This window comes from Seriola dumerili, unplaced genomic scaffold (genome assembly GCF_002260705.1).
Source record: "Seriola dumerili isolate Sdu_G_001 unplaced genomic scaffold, Sdu_1.0 BDQW01000388.1, whole genome shotgun sequence".
Classification (NCBI taxonomy): Eukaryota; Metazoa; Chordata; class Actinopteri; order Carangiformes; family Carangidae; genus Seriola; species Seriola dumerili.
Window position 1 is genome coordinate 137,744 of NW_019174643.1, and position 15,495 is coordinate 153,238.

At 43.4% G+C, this 15,495-nt stretch overlaps 1 protein-coding gene across 8 annotated transcripts in view; it reads left to right on the plus strand.

Annotated features, from left to right (window-relative positions):
* Nucleotides 1-15,495, plus strand: part of exoc6b (exocyst complex component 6B) — an 86,012-nt gene that overhangs the window by 28,345 nt on the left and 42,172 nt on the right. For 7 of the 8 annotated variants that reach the window (XR_002665598.1, XR_002665599.1, XM_022761095.1 and 4 more), the window contains exons 9-15: nucleotides 2,926-3,009; nucleotides 3,363-3,409; nucleotides 6,590-6,710; nucleotides 6,824-6,895; nucleotides 7,891-7,988; nucleotides 8,932-9,037; nucleotides 9,272-9,381. Coding sequence is in view for 6 of the 8 variants with exons in the window: in XM_022761095.1 (XP_022616816.1) it covers nucleotides 2,926-3,009; nucleotides 3,363-3,409; nucleotides 6,590-6,710; nucleotides 6,824-6,895; nucleotides 7,891-7,988; nucleotides 8,932-9,037; nucleotides 9,272-9,381 (638 nt within the window). In the remaining 2 variants the exon portion in view is untranslated. The remainder of the gene's footprint in view (nucleotides 1-2,925; nucleotides 3,010-3,362; nucleotides 3,410-6,589; nucleotides 6,711-6,823; nucleotides 6,896-7,890; nucleotides 7,989-8,931; nucleotides 9,038-9,271; nucleotides 9,382-15,495) is intronic. The other variant, XM_022761100.1, reaches the window with a different exon arrangement.

The window sequence follows — 15,495 nt, forward strand, 5'->3', positions numbered from 1 at the left end:
CTGACACAGTCTGATTTTTAAATGTCGAGAATGACTTGTACTCACACTGGCACGCGCGTGTAACAGCTTCATTTATTTTTCTAGTAAACCTGGATGTGGAATCCCATTTGCAATCAAGACCTCCGCTCTCTCCACACTCCCCCCCCCCCCCCCCCCTCCTCTTTTCTTCTCCTCCATCCTCCATCCATTCTCTCTGCCTCCATCTCTCCTTCTCTGTTCCATGTTTAAAGTCCACGATTTTCCAGCCGTAGTCGAGCGGCGTCGGGGCTCCCGAACAATACTCCTTTGTTACACTCACACACGTACTACACGACGATGTGTGGACGGAGTTGTTATGAGTGTAAACACAGGCCCGAAGCCTGGCGTGCTGAGCTGAGGAGAGGTGGAGGGAAGAAAGCAGGAGCCAGTTCATCACACTGGTGAGACTGGGAGCTGCAGAGCAGGACAACTGGAACTGACTGGACGGCTTTGACACCCCAGATCTTCTTAAGTCCCGCTCACACCAGCATTTAAGATGGTGACATTTTGCAGCTAAATCAGTTCGTTTCGGTGGAATTGCCGCAATTGGTGTGCACAAATTTTTATATGTGCTTCAACCTTGATGAACATGCAAATTGAGTGAGGCTACTGCAGCTTATTATTATTATTATTATTATTATTATTTAACCTCCTCTGAGTAAAAAAGAAGTTTGCACAGTTAGGAGTCAATAGTACAAACACATGTTTTGAAAAAACCTGTGTGAACTCCTGTTAGCGACCAAGCTAATTAGCTTGCTAACTGGCACTCATCAAGTTTCCCCCTTGAGTAACACTTTATTGAATCAACAGTTCAGAGACAGAAGCTCTTTCTTTGTTTCTTCATTTCCTAATCATTCCTCTCATCAACTTTTAAATTTGATTAGTTTCACTCCTTCATATGTCTCCTCGTTTGTTCCTTTATTTCCATCCTTCTCTTTTCTGTCTGTGATTCTCTTCGTGCTCCGTGTTTTTCTTTTCCTGTCTTTTACTTTGTTTATGTTTTTTACTCTGCTTAGTCTGTATCTCTCTCTTCATATCTCTTTGCCTCCACCGTTTATGTGGTGTTGCAGAGGTCTCACACACACACACACACACACACACACACACACACACACACACACACACACACACACACACACACACACACACACACACACACACACACACACAGAGTCCTGTGTTTCACCTCTGTGAAACGCTCTCGGGGAGAGCGAGCTCTGTATGATAAAGAGTTCATGGCCGTTTGATGCAGCTCGTTTGTTGAATGCACATTGTTCAGCTGAGGGTCAAACTGGGAATTAAAGAATTAAAGAACAGTGTTTTGTCACCTCACAACATCAAACTGAACGTGGTTCCAAAACACTATCTACATCTCCACCAGTGAGATTCATATTTTTACCATCCACTTTATTGTTCTGTTTGCAACTTTGTGATGTGTTTTCAATGGACATTGTTCAACCAAGGGTGTAATTAAAAAATTAAAGAGTGCAGTTGAGCTTCAACACAAAACTCCCCTCTAGATCTTTATTTTTAACACACTGTACTTTGTTTTTTATTTCTTTTTTGAATAAGGATTGTTTCAGTTGCTTGTATCCGGGGCAAATGCAGAGTTTGCAAACACTGGTGTGTTTGTTAAATTCACGAAATGTGTCTGTTTTTATTCTTCTATCTAACTGTTGCCTATCATGGTGATAGCAGGTGGTGGTCACCACAGATGTGAGCATATGTCATCAACAGAGGCCGGGGGTCACCACTGTAGATGTGTGTGTGTGTGTATGTGTGTGTTGGTGGTGGTCTGGTTGGTATGTAGGGGGGCATGTCCTGCTATCAGTCTAGTCCTGCGCTCTTATCTCTGAGCTCACTAAGGACTGCGGGTCCTGGTCTGGGCCTTAGATAGGCGCACACACACACACACACACACACACACACAGACACACAGCAGAGAGGGAGAGCGATAAGAGGGAGAGCTTCTGTGTAATGGAAGGAAAAGATACGGAGCTGGTCAGGTTTAGAAAGCTGATTCTGTGAGTCTGTGTGTGGGTTTCAGTTTTGATGTCTGACCAGTGACGCCAACCACAACTGAACAGGAATCAGCTTTAGTCATCAAAGACACACACACACTGTTTGTCTCTCTCTCTCTCTCTTGCTCGCATGACCTTATCTCAACTTTTCCCATCATTCAGTGGTGGGTAACCTTTTGGTTTTACACCTCATTAGATTCATCCTCCCAGTAACCAGTTACTGCCTCAAACAGCCGTAAGCATTCTGCGCCGTGCAGCGTCGCAGTAAAATGATAATCCTGACAGCTGAACGTGTGCTACATGGAAATACAGGAAATAAAACTCAACAGCAACAATATTGTGACACAAATTTAAAACGATCTGGCTTCGGCTGGTCGTTGTTTTTTCTATAATTGCTGAGAGGGAGTCACGTAGAATTAATTTATGAAAACATTGGAAGAATTATTGATCCTGTACCAAGTTAAATCAGGTGAAAGAGGGAGAAAATAAAGCAGTTTTAGTTCAGCAGAGTTTTGTTTTCTTATGAAAGTCGTATTAATGATTAATAATCAGTTTTCTAACTGTCTATCTGTTTTATTTTGTGAAAAAGCCTTCACGTATTAGGAAGTTTAGTTTTGCATGTTTAGATAGAGTTTGATCATCACTGTCTCCAAATGAGGAAAATTAGATAAAAAATAAATGTAAAATATCATAACTCCAAAATGTGTCATCTATATGTGTTTATTTTGACTCCTCATTTACAGTTTAAGAATAATTTCTAATGATATTCAGTCAGAAAAGAAAAAGTTTTTCCACCTTTCATTCATTTCCACTTGATGTAAGTTCCGTTTCCCAGCATCAGCGCCGCCGTGCCTCCGCCCGTTCTGACCTCCAGTCTGTGTTTTAGGGTTTGCGTGACGTGTTTGAGAACTACTACAGAAAGCAGAGGAGGAAACAGGCTCGCCTCGTGCTGCAGCCCCACTCTAACATGGTATGACCCTGCACCGTCACTCTGTCTGTGTGTTTGTGTCTGCACTTTTATATCGACACACTCCTAACTGCACTTACTGTACCCTTCCCTGCACACACACACACACACTCCTTAATCCATTTAACTACTGTTATCGTTAGCAATACTGAACAAATGGAAGGTTTTATGCAATCTGAATTCCTGTCAAGTTGAATTTGATACATTTATTCCTGTAAATTTATTGTATCAGGCAAGTTAATTAGTATTTGGTGCTGATTGTTTATCTTTCTATATTTTTCTGCTTCGGTTGCATTCTTTATCCCATCCCTCCCTTTCCCTCCCATCTTTGTTCCGCCTTTCTTTTACTTTTCTAGCATGAAACCTTGGAGGGATACAGGCGGTACTTCAATCAGATTGTCGGGTAAGTCGTTCATCTCTCTCTCTCTCTTCCTTACGTCGATGTAACTGTTCTTCACCTCTTCATCTTCGTCACCGTTTCAGTTTTGCTCATCTGAAGACCCAACGTGTCAAAATGAAAACATATCTTACAAAAGGTATCATTTAATTTACAGCAAGGTTGTTTGTGTGGAAGCTGTTCCTGTCTGTATCCGTACATAACCGTCCATCCATCCATTTCCAGCCTTAATATTCCCTCTCTTCTATCATTCATCTTATCACCCATCCACTTTTCCTTGACTCTCGTCATTCAAATTAAAGATCTATCCATCCTTACTTCCATTATCATCTCTCTATCCACCTCTCCATCCATCATCCATCCACCCATCCATTGTAAACCTTCTGTGTAACTTGGCAGAAGAGCGAATAAGAGATGGTGAGAAAGAGAAGCTTCAAGCGAAAGCAAACATTCAACATTTAGCGACACCTCATTTCATTTCATTTCATTTCATTTGAGTGACTTCTGACCATTTGACATCTTTTCATCTTTTTTTTTATCCTTTCTTCCCACAACCACCCCTCCCCTCTTTTTACTTTCCCTCTCATCCATCGCTCCATCCTATTCTCTCCATTGTATTCACATAACTTTCTCTCCCTCACACACACACACACACACACACACAGTGGCGACGATTGATAGAGTGTGTGTGATGGTGGTTGGCTTATTGCTGTTATTCCTTGTGTCTGTCTGGCTGGAGTAGACGCTTCTATAAACACAGCTACGACTGGACAGTAACACACACTCACACACACTCACACACACACACACACACACACAAAGGCACACACACCCTCAGGCCTGTTATTCCCATCTGACATGTTGGAAAGTGCCATCCCATGTCTCTCATCAATTGCTGTTTCTTCCACTCTTTTTCTCATCCATCCACCCAATCACCCTTTCATCTGAACTCTTTGTAGAAGAGAAACAACACTTTCAGTAACTTATCTTCTCAATGACATCAAGAGAATTATTGATAAAGTTGCCTTGTGCATCTTTATTTTGGTGTTTCCGTCTGTTTAAACAGGCTGGTTCGATGAGAGATACTGTGTCAGTTTCTTTCACAGTAATACACAATGTTAAAACTCAAGATATTACATGTTATCTTTATAAGAACAAACAGAAGAAAACTGAGAAAGAGAAAATGGAGGAGAGGTATTAAAGAAAAGAAAATGTTAATATTAGTTGTTCAGCTCAGTGTCAGAAAATGATCAACATTTAGATAAATTTCAAGGAAAAATGGCAAAACATTCCCTTTTACCAGCTTCTCAAATGTCAGGATCTGCTGGGGTTTTTTTACATTTAGACAATTTGACAATGTGACTGTTGTAGACTGTTGGTCAGACAAAGTAAGTACTTTGTAAGGTAAGCAAAGATCTTGATACCAGTGGATCTTTGTTCCAACCCTAACCTTTGGTCGTAAACTCTGAGTGAGTGACCGAAAGAATGAGATGATGGATACAAGCGGCTGAAACGAGTTTCCTCCGTGTGACGGACGATGGGCTCAGCCTTAGAGATACTGTAGGGTGAGGAGCTCAGACATCCGGAGGGGAGCTCGGAGTAGAGTCTCTGCTCCTTCACGTCAAAAGGAGCCAGTTGAGGAGGCTCGGGCATCTGATTAGGATGCCTCCTTGGTGCCTTTCTTTTTGGAGGTGTTCTGGGTTCGTCCAACTGGGAGGAGAAACCCTTGGGTGCACCTGGGAACACCTCAGGATCCCCCAGGAGGAACTGGAAAGTGTTGCTGGATTGACCCTTTTTTTTATCTATAAATCACTAGCGTAGTAACGATAATCAAACACAGTGATAGACCAGAAGACTAACAGCCTCGGAGAGTATCCCTTTGCCGGGCTGAACTTTGAGGGAAAGTTGCTGCTCGGTTGTTCTTCGGCGCAGAACAGGTAGAGGGCGCCGTTCTTAAAGAACAGATGAACCCCTCTGAGTTTCTCACACAAGCGAATAGAGGAAAAAGTTAAAGAGATCAATTGAAAATTCCCTCCCAACATATTTATACTCTTCAGTAATGACAAATAGAGGATGAACCATGCTCAGACGGGCCACTAACTCGACCACAGTGCGGCTTATTGTGGTCTGGCGAAGCTCAGTGGCAGCAGTTTGAGTGAGACATGTTGTCAGAGGACAAAAAAACCAAAGTAACTCTGCAGGCGTTTCGATCCATTTCACACAGGCGTCGTTTCAAGAAAGCGGTACAACAACATGATTGACGAGTGCGGCCCCTCGCTGAGACATCAACAGCTTTTAACGCCTGATTGAGTGAATGCGCCATTTGCAGGGCTGTCATTGGTACTTGTAAATGATTTTCAAACTGGGTAAACACGGTGGCTTTTTCTGGAAAAGTTGAGAATACTGTCCACTGCAATATGAGGGTGGAAACAGGCTGTGCAGTTGCAGAATTATACTTTGATATTGATAGTTTTAATAGTTGTTTGCAAGGTTCACAAGTTTTGACAGCTGGCGCGTCACGTCATCACCTAATATATTATATTCTCCAGACAAATATTTCATCACAAAAGAGCTGAAGAGAAAAACTTCTACGGTTTCAGCTACGTCTTGTGGAAGTTACAAGATTTCCACAACGTATTTCATAAAAGAAATATTTTAGTTTTTCATTTTCTTGTCGAGGGTTAGATGAGATGATGGAAACCACTCTCATATCTTTCTATTAAATATGAAGTTACAGGCTGGGTGTGGTTAGCTTAGCTTAGCATAATGACTGGTAATGGGTGACCAGCTAGCGGGAGGTCATGTGCTGGAATGATGACGATAAGAGGAAGTCACTGCACCCAGACAGGAAATAGTTTATATCTTCATTTTTACACAAACTTTTTTGTGCAGATTAAATCAACTAGATATTACGTGTTAATTAGTGACCTTTGGAGGGTCTGGTTTGCAGATTTCTTTTGATTACTATCGGACAGAGTCAGGGTAGCTGTTTCCCCCTGTTTTCCAGTCTTTATGCTAAGCTAAGCTAACTGTCGCCTGGCTCTAGCTTCATATTTAACTGACAAACATGGGCGTTGTATCGATTTTCTCATCTAAATCAGAGCAAGAAAGTGAATATGTGTATTTCCAACAATCTTTTAAACTAATAAGATCATTTATTTCACACCCTGTCGTTCATCCACCCAGGTTCTTTGTTGTGGAGGATCACGTTCTTCACACCACGCAGGGTTTGGTCAACAGAGCGTACGTTGAGGAGCTTTGGGAGCTGGCGCTGTCCAAAATTGTCGCCGCCCTGAGGACACACTCGGTAAGACGAGTCACACACTCAAAAAAACACTGCATACATTTTTCTGCAAGTGCAGGATTCACTGTCAGCTGTGACAACAGCACTCGCTCTGACACTGTCCTCTGTTTGCTCAGTCGTACTGCGATGACCCTGACCTGGTGCTGGATCTGAAGAACCTTATTGTCCTTTTTGCTGATACACTGCAGGTACGTGTGTGCGATTAATTGTTCAGCTTAGACTGTGAAGGAAGGAAACCGTTGCCATCCATGCAGCCCTGGTCATCATCACGCCGTACTAGATGATTTGCTCGAGCTTTCTTTCCTTCCATTTTGATGTTTTTGTTCTGTTTGTTCAGGTATCTCTGCACATGCCAAGTGAGCTATGTAACCCAAGAGGCCCATGAAACTTGTTCAAAGCATGTTTTGCAGTTATAAAAATAAATGGATGGCAATCTCTACAGAAAAACTTTCCTTCTTAATTCGACCTTTATATATACTCTCCGCTGCATGAATGAACCAACCTGGATAGATTGAGTGTGATGGATGAGTGGATGGAGGGATGAGATAGGAGGGAGATGTGGGTGAAAAGACCGGATGAGAGAACCATTCGGAGATGAGTGAGAGAGAACAAGGGAGGGGGAAGTGATGAATGGATGCTACGATGCCCAAAAGTCATTCAGGTGAAGTGATGAGGTGCCACTGAACGGCTGAATTCGCCCTCTCTCTTCCTCCCCTCTAACAGAGCCTCCTGTTTTCACCGTTCATTCAGACTCGTAAATGTTGCTTTTGAAGCCATGCGAAAATCTTACGTTTCTTGATCAGTATTAAGATAAGGATGGTTGGTTTTCCACCCACATATTTTGCAGCCTTATGAAGAAATATTTAATTTCATTTTCTGCTTTTTTTTTTCCCCGTGTTGTTTCCCCCCGTTGTCCTGAAGGTTAGCAGAGTGGTTGAGTTGTGAGGAAATTAAATTTATGTTGCAAAAATGGAATTTCAGGTTGCAGAACACATAGCTCCAGTACCATAATAGATTTGGTATTTTGTAATGAATGGCTTATGGATGTAACATTTCAGTACATACACACTAGTACACACTTGTTTCTACTTAGAGCTCAGCTTGGCGTCCGTGTTCATCCGTGTTTTCTTGGATTCAGATGCAGCTGGACACTGACTGCTTGCTCTGGCTCTCTCTCCTGCAGGGTTATGGCTTCCCGGTGTCACAGCTGTTCGACATGCTGCTGGAGATGAGGGAGCAGTACGGAGAGATCCTGCTCAAGAAGTGGAACATCACCTTCAGGTACTGATGAATACAAGACAACCGGCCTTTGCTGTTTGCGTGGAAGAGGCCAAAAGAGACTGAGAGAGGGAGATCGTGTGCTTCTTGAGGCGACATCAGGGCGATAATTCTGTTTTTCAGCAGCTGGGGACATGTTTCTGACCTTCCCCTTTCTAGTTTTAAGGTCATAAGGGCGCAACAACAAACACACACACACACACACACATGTACACACCAATGTTGGTTTGTGGGAAATGTCCCCGTCCTGGTTTTGAAGTTTTACGACCAGCCAGAGAGAGGAAGTGTTTTAAAGCAAACGTCCGGAACATTCTCTGCCCTTCAGAATGGGTAGTACCCTTACAAGACTGTGTGTGTGTGTGTGTGTGTGTGTGTGTGCGTGTGCGTGTGCGTGTGCGTGTGTTTGGGTGTGTGTGTGTGTGTTTGGGCTTACATGCCATTGTTTCACCATCGCTTTTGTCCAATGACACCAGTGGGACTTGCAGCAGCGAGAACGGACAAACAAACACTCTCACTCCCTCTCTCCTTCCCCTCTCTCTCTCTCTCTCTCTCTCTCTTTCTCTTTTTCTCTCTCTCTCTGTTTTTCTCACACACACACACACACACACTGGGGAAGCCACAGGAATGTTGTGTTGTATTGTTGGAGAGAGAGAGCTCTCCGGTTCACGGCCTCTCCATGGAACGTTGGAACGTCCGAACTCTGGAGCGCCAACAAGAAGTGGGGGTGGTGAAAGAGGGGAGGGTGGTAAGAAAACCTCAAGCATTAGAATGACCCCCAATGTGATGATTGAGTGTGTGTATGTGTGTGTATGTATCTATATATATAGATATATACACATACTGTATATATATTTAGAGAGTGAAACAGGGGCTGATTGCATCTCAGTCATTCCACTTGACCTCTTTTGTAATTATTTTCCTATGTTTTGTATTTGTCTTTCTGCAGGCAGGTGTTGGACCAGGACAACTACAGTCCAATCCCAGTCTCAACAGAGCAGGAGTACAGACACTACACTTCCCAGTTTCCCCTGCAAGACCCCGAACTGGACAAGGTAACTGAGGGAGAGAGCAGATAGTGACAGGATCTCAGGGGACATCAAGATGAACAATGAAGAGGAAGAAAGTTAAATCTCGTGTTGTTTTTCACAACCATTTAACGTCTCCCGAGAAATAAAGCCTGAGTGCGAGTTCTGGTTGATGAAGTGAGGTTGCTTGTGCACAAAATGCGAAGTAAAATTTGAATATAATCTCACTTGATCCTTTTTTTTTCGCTCTATTTCCTCTAGCTTCCCTTCCCCAAGAAGCTTCCCTTCTCCGAGTTTGTGCCAAAAGTCTACTGCCAGCTCAAAGAGTTCATCTATGCCTGTCTGAAATACAGTGAGGATCTTCATCTCAGGTACACATGCATACAAAACCTATGCTTCTTACTCTTCCTCTGTCACTGACATCCATGCAGTCAGTTTTCGCCTTATTGAGGAATAGTTTTTCCCACTTAGTCGTGGCTAGTTTCCTCTGGCTTTCCTCGTAGTGGATCTAACGATCACATCAAACCGGACTTACAAGATTCTGCACACTGATCTGAGCTTTGAGTCTGTGGACAAGCTATTAACTCCGGTTAGGAGAGGTGGAGCCCAGGCAGTCAACATAAAAGGATTTTCCATTGTTCAGTCTCTCCCTACCTGCTGGAAAGCTAATGCTGGCTACCCAGGTGTCTGCAGGCTGATATCAAGAAACGCAAACATCTGGAGCACATCATTTAGTGAGCAGACTGTGCTGAAACTGGTTGTCAGTGTTCTACTTAGTTTTTTAAAAAATGTGCATACTGATGTGCAGCCCTCAAGCAGTGCAGGTCTTTTATTATTCTCCTATTAAATGATGTTTTGCAGGGAAGAAATAATTTTCTTGTCTGTAGAAAACATTGTCATAGAGAACAGAAGCCTCTTACTGATACAGCACAGTCCCTTTTTGTGGAGTAAAAACCAAACAAATGAAATGTATATTCTTTATGAATTTGGAATAAAAGGTGACAGCCGTAGTGCCAGTTATGTTTGTTGAAACTAAAATGGAGCTGCTGAACACCGGGTCGTAGCAGGGGGCGAGTGTTTTGCCCCATAAGGCTTCCTTTACCCCCAAGAAGCTTTTTTTCCTCCATCGCTTTCCACCGCTGTCTCTCTCATTCGCTCACACACACGTTCCATTGGTTCTTTCCATTCGGATCAGGGATCTTTCTCTCATTAGATTTGGCCCACATTAGGACAGACACACACACACACACACACACACACACACACACACGCACACACACGCCACAGCTCGGCAATCAAGTCCAGCTTCTGTTCCATGTTCTGTAGAGGTTAAACAGTAACCTTCTGAGTCCGTGTGTGTGTGTGTGTGTCTGTGTGTGTGTGTGTGTGTATTGGTTATGGTTGATGGAAGAATTAGCTAAAACAATGCAGCTACTTTTCTACTGAGGAGACGAGCAATCAGGAAACAACTTCCGCTGTCCAGAAGTATTTCACAAGGCTGGGACTCAGCCAGACACAAACACACACACACACACACACACACACACACACACACACACACACACACACACTGAACAATATACATGGAGACATACACACATGCACACACCAAAGAAACCTGAACTGTATATGTAAACTTACAAAAACACAAGATGTAAATGCTGAACCAGGAAAATCTACACATTTTCCAGAGAGAGGAACACACACTTTTCACACACATTTTAAACAAACACACACACAACGAATCTTTCTGTTTGATATGTATTATTAGTGTCAAACTCTAACTTGGTTGGTGATGTTTTTGTATATCTTCAGCATGCATAAGTGCACTTTTGTAGCTGTGTCTGTGTTTCTTTTTATGCGTACTTGTGTGTGTGTGTGTGTGTGTGTGTGTGTGTGTGTGTGTGTGTGTGTGTGTGTGTGTTTGTGTGTGTGTGTGTGCTGGTTCTCCGTGGGGGCTGGGAACCGGGGAGGTACCATTGATCCATGACCGGCGGAAGAAAAAGAGACACAGGCAGGAGGAGGAGTGATTGGAAAAAGTCATCTAATCAAAAGAGAGGAATTGGTTTAAACAGGAAAAAAAAAAAGATGGGATGAAAAGAATCAGTCTTTGTCTATTTGTCTCTGTCTGTTTTCAGACATTTACTGTGGTAACGATTGGATGTGAAGCGCTGATCCAGCCGGGGGGAAACACTCTCAAAGACATAAATAGGATAATTTAGCTCTTAAAGGAGCTATATGTAAGTTTTTGCTATTGCTACATAGCTAGCATAGTTAGCATTAACAGCTGTTTACTTACCGGTCCGACTTCAGCATCAGACTTCATTCCTTTACTCGCCAACAGCTGTCTCCAGAGGTGGAAAGCAACACCAATGTGTTAACTCTTGTGTGTGTCATGTCTTTTCTTTAGCATGCTAACCAGCTAGCCCCAGCCCGTCTCGCCACTTTCCGATAGCGGCTCACCGGAGCCTCCAACCTGTCCTGAAGATCTCTTGTCAAGCTACGATCAGCACCGCTCGCTGCTGGCAAGAAACCAATATCCCCTTTAAACTCACCTCAGAGGTGCAATGTGTAATGAATCTTTTATTTACAACAAAAAAAAAAAGGTATATCAGGCTGCACCTGTGAGGAGCCCTCTGCAGCTAAAACAAGCTGCTAAGACACGTGCATGCTACCTTGTGCGGTGTTACACATGACAAAATAAGTCAATATAAGAAAAAGAAAAGTCATAAAATCAGGTATCTTGCTGCTTTTGAGGATACGTTTCCATGAATACAGTCTGCTTTGTTCCGATTCACTGGATTACTTAAATAACTCTGTGCTCGACTCCGTCTGAACTCACCACAATGTCCCAGACAGATGTTTTTCAAGTAACAGTTTCTCTCTGGTCTCCTGCTGACCAGACAGCACTAATCGCTCTTTTCAATCAGAGTAATGACTCCACTATTTGACCTGGCTTGATTTCTACGGTTGTGCACACCCTGCTATCTGGTTACCGCAGCGGCACGCCTTCCTGCCCGGCTTCAAACACACGCACACGCATACAGCCGCACAGGTCCGGATGCAGACGGGACGATGGAGCAGGATTGTGGTCATTGATCCCCCCCCGACCTCTGACCTTAACCTCTGTTCACATTTCTGATTTGGCGGAAATGGAGTGTGTGTTTGTGTGTGTGTGTGTGTGTGTGTGTGTGTGTGTGTGTGTTTTGCTGCTTTTCTACTTCATTCTAGATGCATTACTCTTCTTTTGTTATCGTGCAAGTGAATGTCTGTTGGACAATCTACGTATTTTTAACCACACTACTGATGTGGCTCTAATCATATCTGAACGATGAACAGATTGATTGGCATTAAACTTTGCATAGACACTCACGCTGGACCGTTGCATCCTACAGAATTTGAAGAGACTTAATACATTTAATAGCATTTGCATATCTCTGTTTTGCCCTTTTTAAATTAATGACTCATTTACCTTTTTTAAAAAATATTTCTGGAAGTGTTCTCAATTGATTACACACACAAGATGGCGTCCTGTTACACTACACAGGTCTTAAGTGAATTCTTGCCTTAATGTCTTGTAGTTTTGCAACGATACAAACGCTCAAAATGAAGGAAACGTCTCTTTAAAGGAGGCGTTCAAAGGAAACTGAAAGCGGTTGTTTTGACTTTTCGTCCTTTGAGAAAACACAGTAATTCTCATCCAGTCACACTCAGACTTACAGTTGTCTGTTATTTTCTCTGTCACGGTTCGAGAAGCAAAGACTCCACTTGACCTGGGTGGTGGTTTGGCAGGAGCTTGAGTGATGAAGATTACTCAGCTCTGTGATGTTTTAAGAGGAAGAGGAGATGAGGTGATGTTGGCATGAAAGTTTGTGGGAAGGACACCGACCTGTACCCTGGAGTTAGAACAGCTGGGCTCACAGCCAGGAGCTTGCAGGTTAACTTTAGAGTAAGGAACCAGCACCTTATGTTGGTTTTGTTGTTTTTGGAGCTGCCACACAACAAACGGATGCTCCGTGATCCTCACACTCGACCCCAAGCTCCGGTCCAGCTTTAGAAGACTGTGGGTGCGAATGTGTGGAGCCGTGAATGTGAAGCGGGGTGTTTCTGAGAAAGAGCATGCTCGCTCACCCCCGGCCTGTTCGAGGTAAAGACTGGGAAGAAAACAAGCAGCTGTGTGTGGAGGCGAGAACACTTCTGTGGCCACGGTTTCCACACAAGAGGAGACAATCTAGTCAAATCTCGGCCATGAATTGGCTGTTAGATCGCAGATTTCTCCAGCTGAGATCCAGCAGCTGTCAACCTGACGCCAAAGTGCTTTTAAAACTGGTTCGATGTAGCCTGGTGTCCAGTTCCCGCTAATCACAGGTGGTACGTTTTGTTCTGGAGTCGCTGTTAAACCAGTCACAGACTTTAAAGGAGACATTTTGGTTGGACTTCAGCTAATGGCTCATCTCGTAATTTAGTGACGCTGTTAAGTTTGTCAAGTCCTAATGTCTCTCTGGTGCTGCTAGCTTGTCGAGTGGTGTAACGGCGTCATTAGTGGTTCTCCGAAAAGTACGACCGACCTGTTTATAAACATGAATCGTTGCTCATATTCAGTTGATTTGGAAAGAATCGTGGTCAAAAGATTCAGTCACAGCAACTTTTTGACTGTGTTGACAATTCAAAAGAGATGAAGATATTAAAATAGCTGCATCAGACCATCCAATTTTGTATGACTCTGCTCTATAAACCATAAATTGCTGTGCAAAGTTAATGGTTTCCAGTCAGTCATAAGACATGAATATATGCTGGAACCATCTTTTCTTATGTTAAATGTGTATGTTTCTGGTTAAGCACGTGTTTTATCTTCTCGTCATGCTAACTTAGCATTTTGAGCTCTGTCAGTGAATCAGTTGTAGTTTATTGTGCGGCGCCGTTTCTGAGCTCTCGCACTAATCCTCCATGTTGTAACCTAAACATTATACAACTACGTAACCGATACTCGTGTTTCTTAACAAACAGCCTGTGTTTACGAAGCTCGTACCGCTGCCACTTTAGAGGGAGATCTCTGTGCATTTTGTACCACATGACCTCATAGTGGCCACTCACTAATTTCACATAGTTCCAGTCACATCGCTGAAGAGCTGAACCGCAGTGACATTTACTGTGAGAAGTGCTGTTTCAGTGACGAGTGATGTAGAAAGTCGTGCTAAGGAGCCATTTGAGGGTGAGAGAAAAATATGAGAGGAACTCTTATTTGCCTGCCATTATACACACACACACACACACACACACACACACACACATACACAGAAACAGCATGTACACTCACTCACTCACTCAACCTGTCCATCTTCCAAACGTCAGCACATACAGGGAGCCGGGTGGACTTGGCTGCAAACTGATGACCGCAGTTGATTTCTATTATTAAATGTGAGGACCGCGACGAATCACAGTCACTCATTGCTCCACACTTGGATTAGGACAATGTGTGTGTGTGTGTGTGTGTTTGTGTTTATGTGTGTGTGTGTGTGTACGTTCCTTTACACTGTGTCTCGTGGTACAGTACGTGCATACCTGTGGCTTCCTGGCTACGTGCGCTCTGACCCCTTTACTGTTTTCACTGCTGCTGACTATGTTCTTTTTTTTTTGTGTGTTGTTGTCATTGTTGTTTCTCTTGGTGTATTTTTAGCAAATACCTCTGCATGTTTCCCTCCGTCGCTCACTGTGCTGTAAACACGCCTGCACTGCAGCCATTTGGCTTCATCTTGACAGCGTCGACCACTGTGCATTTATTGTGACTGATGGTGGCATAAATATCATGAAATTCAATCTGGATTCTGCGGTGTGTCTATATTTATATATTTATATATATGTGTGTGTGTGCACGCTTGCTAGAGTTCACTAGCATACATTGACTTTTTGCCACTTTCCACACACACACACACACACACATGCAATTTTTGTCCACTCTGCACTTCTGCCGCTCCAGGAATTTTCCCCCCCTTGCTCTGAATCGTCGGAACGTTTTTAGGATTCCTTTGCTTTTTTGGAAACAAAGTGAGTTTGGAATTCCACCTCTCGCTCTCCCTCAGCAGACACGGTGTGTGTGTGTGTGTGTGTGTGTGTGTGCGTGCGCGTGTGTGCGTGTGCATGTGTGTGTGTGCTTAGGTTGAATTCCAGGCACACACAATTTACTGATTTGGTTGGAATGTGTTTGTTACCCACAGGGCTCTGGAATCACACACACACACACACACACAAAAACACACACATGCACTAAGACACACACAAAACACAGATTCCTCTTCATCGTCTCTCAGTGGGAGAAAGCGATCGCTTACGTTTCCGCTGATTATCCCTCTCTGCGTGATGTGTGTTTGACCTCCTCCGACCTTTTTGTGCGTGCATGTATGTTGTACTATAAAATGGGTTTTGTATATTTACAACCTTCTGAAATGTGTCCCGACTGATTTTGATGGTGTGTGTGTGTGTGTCAG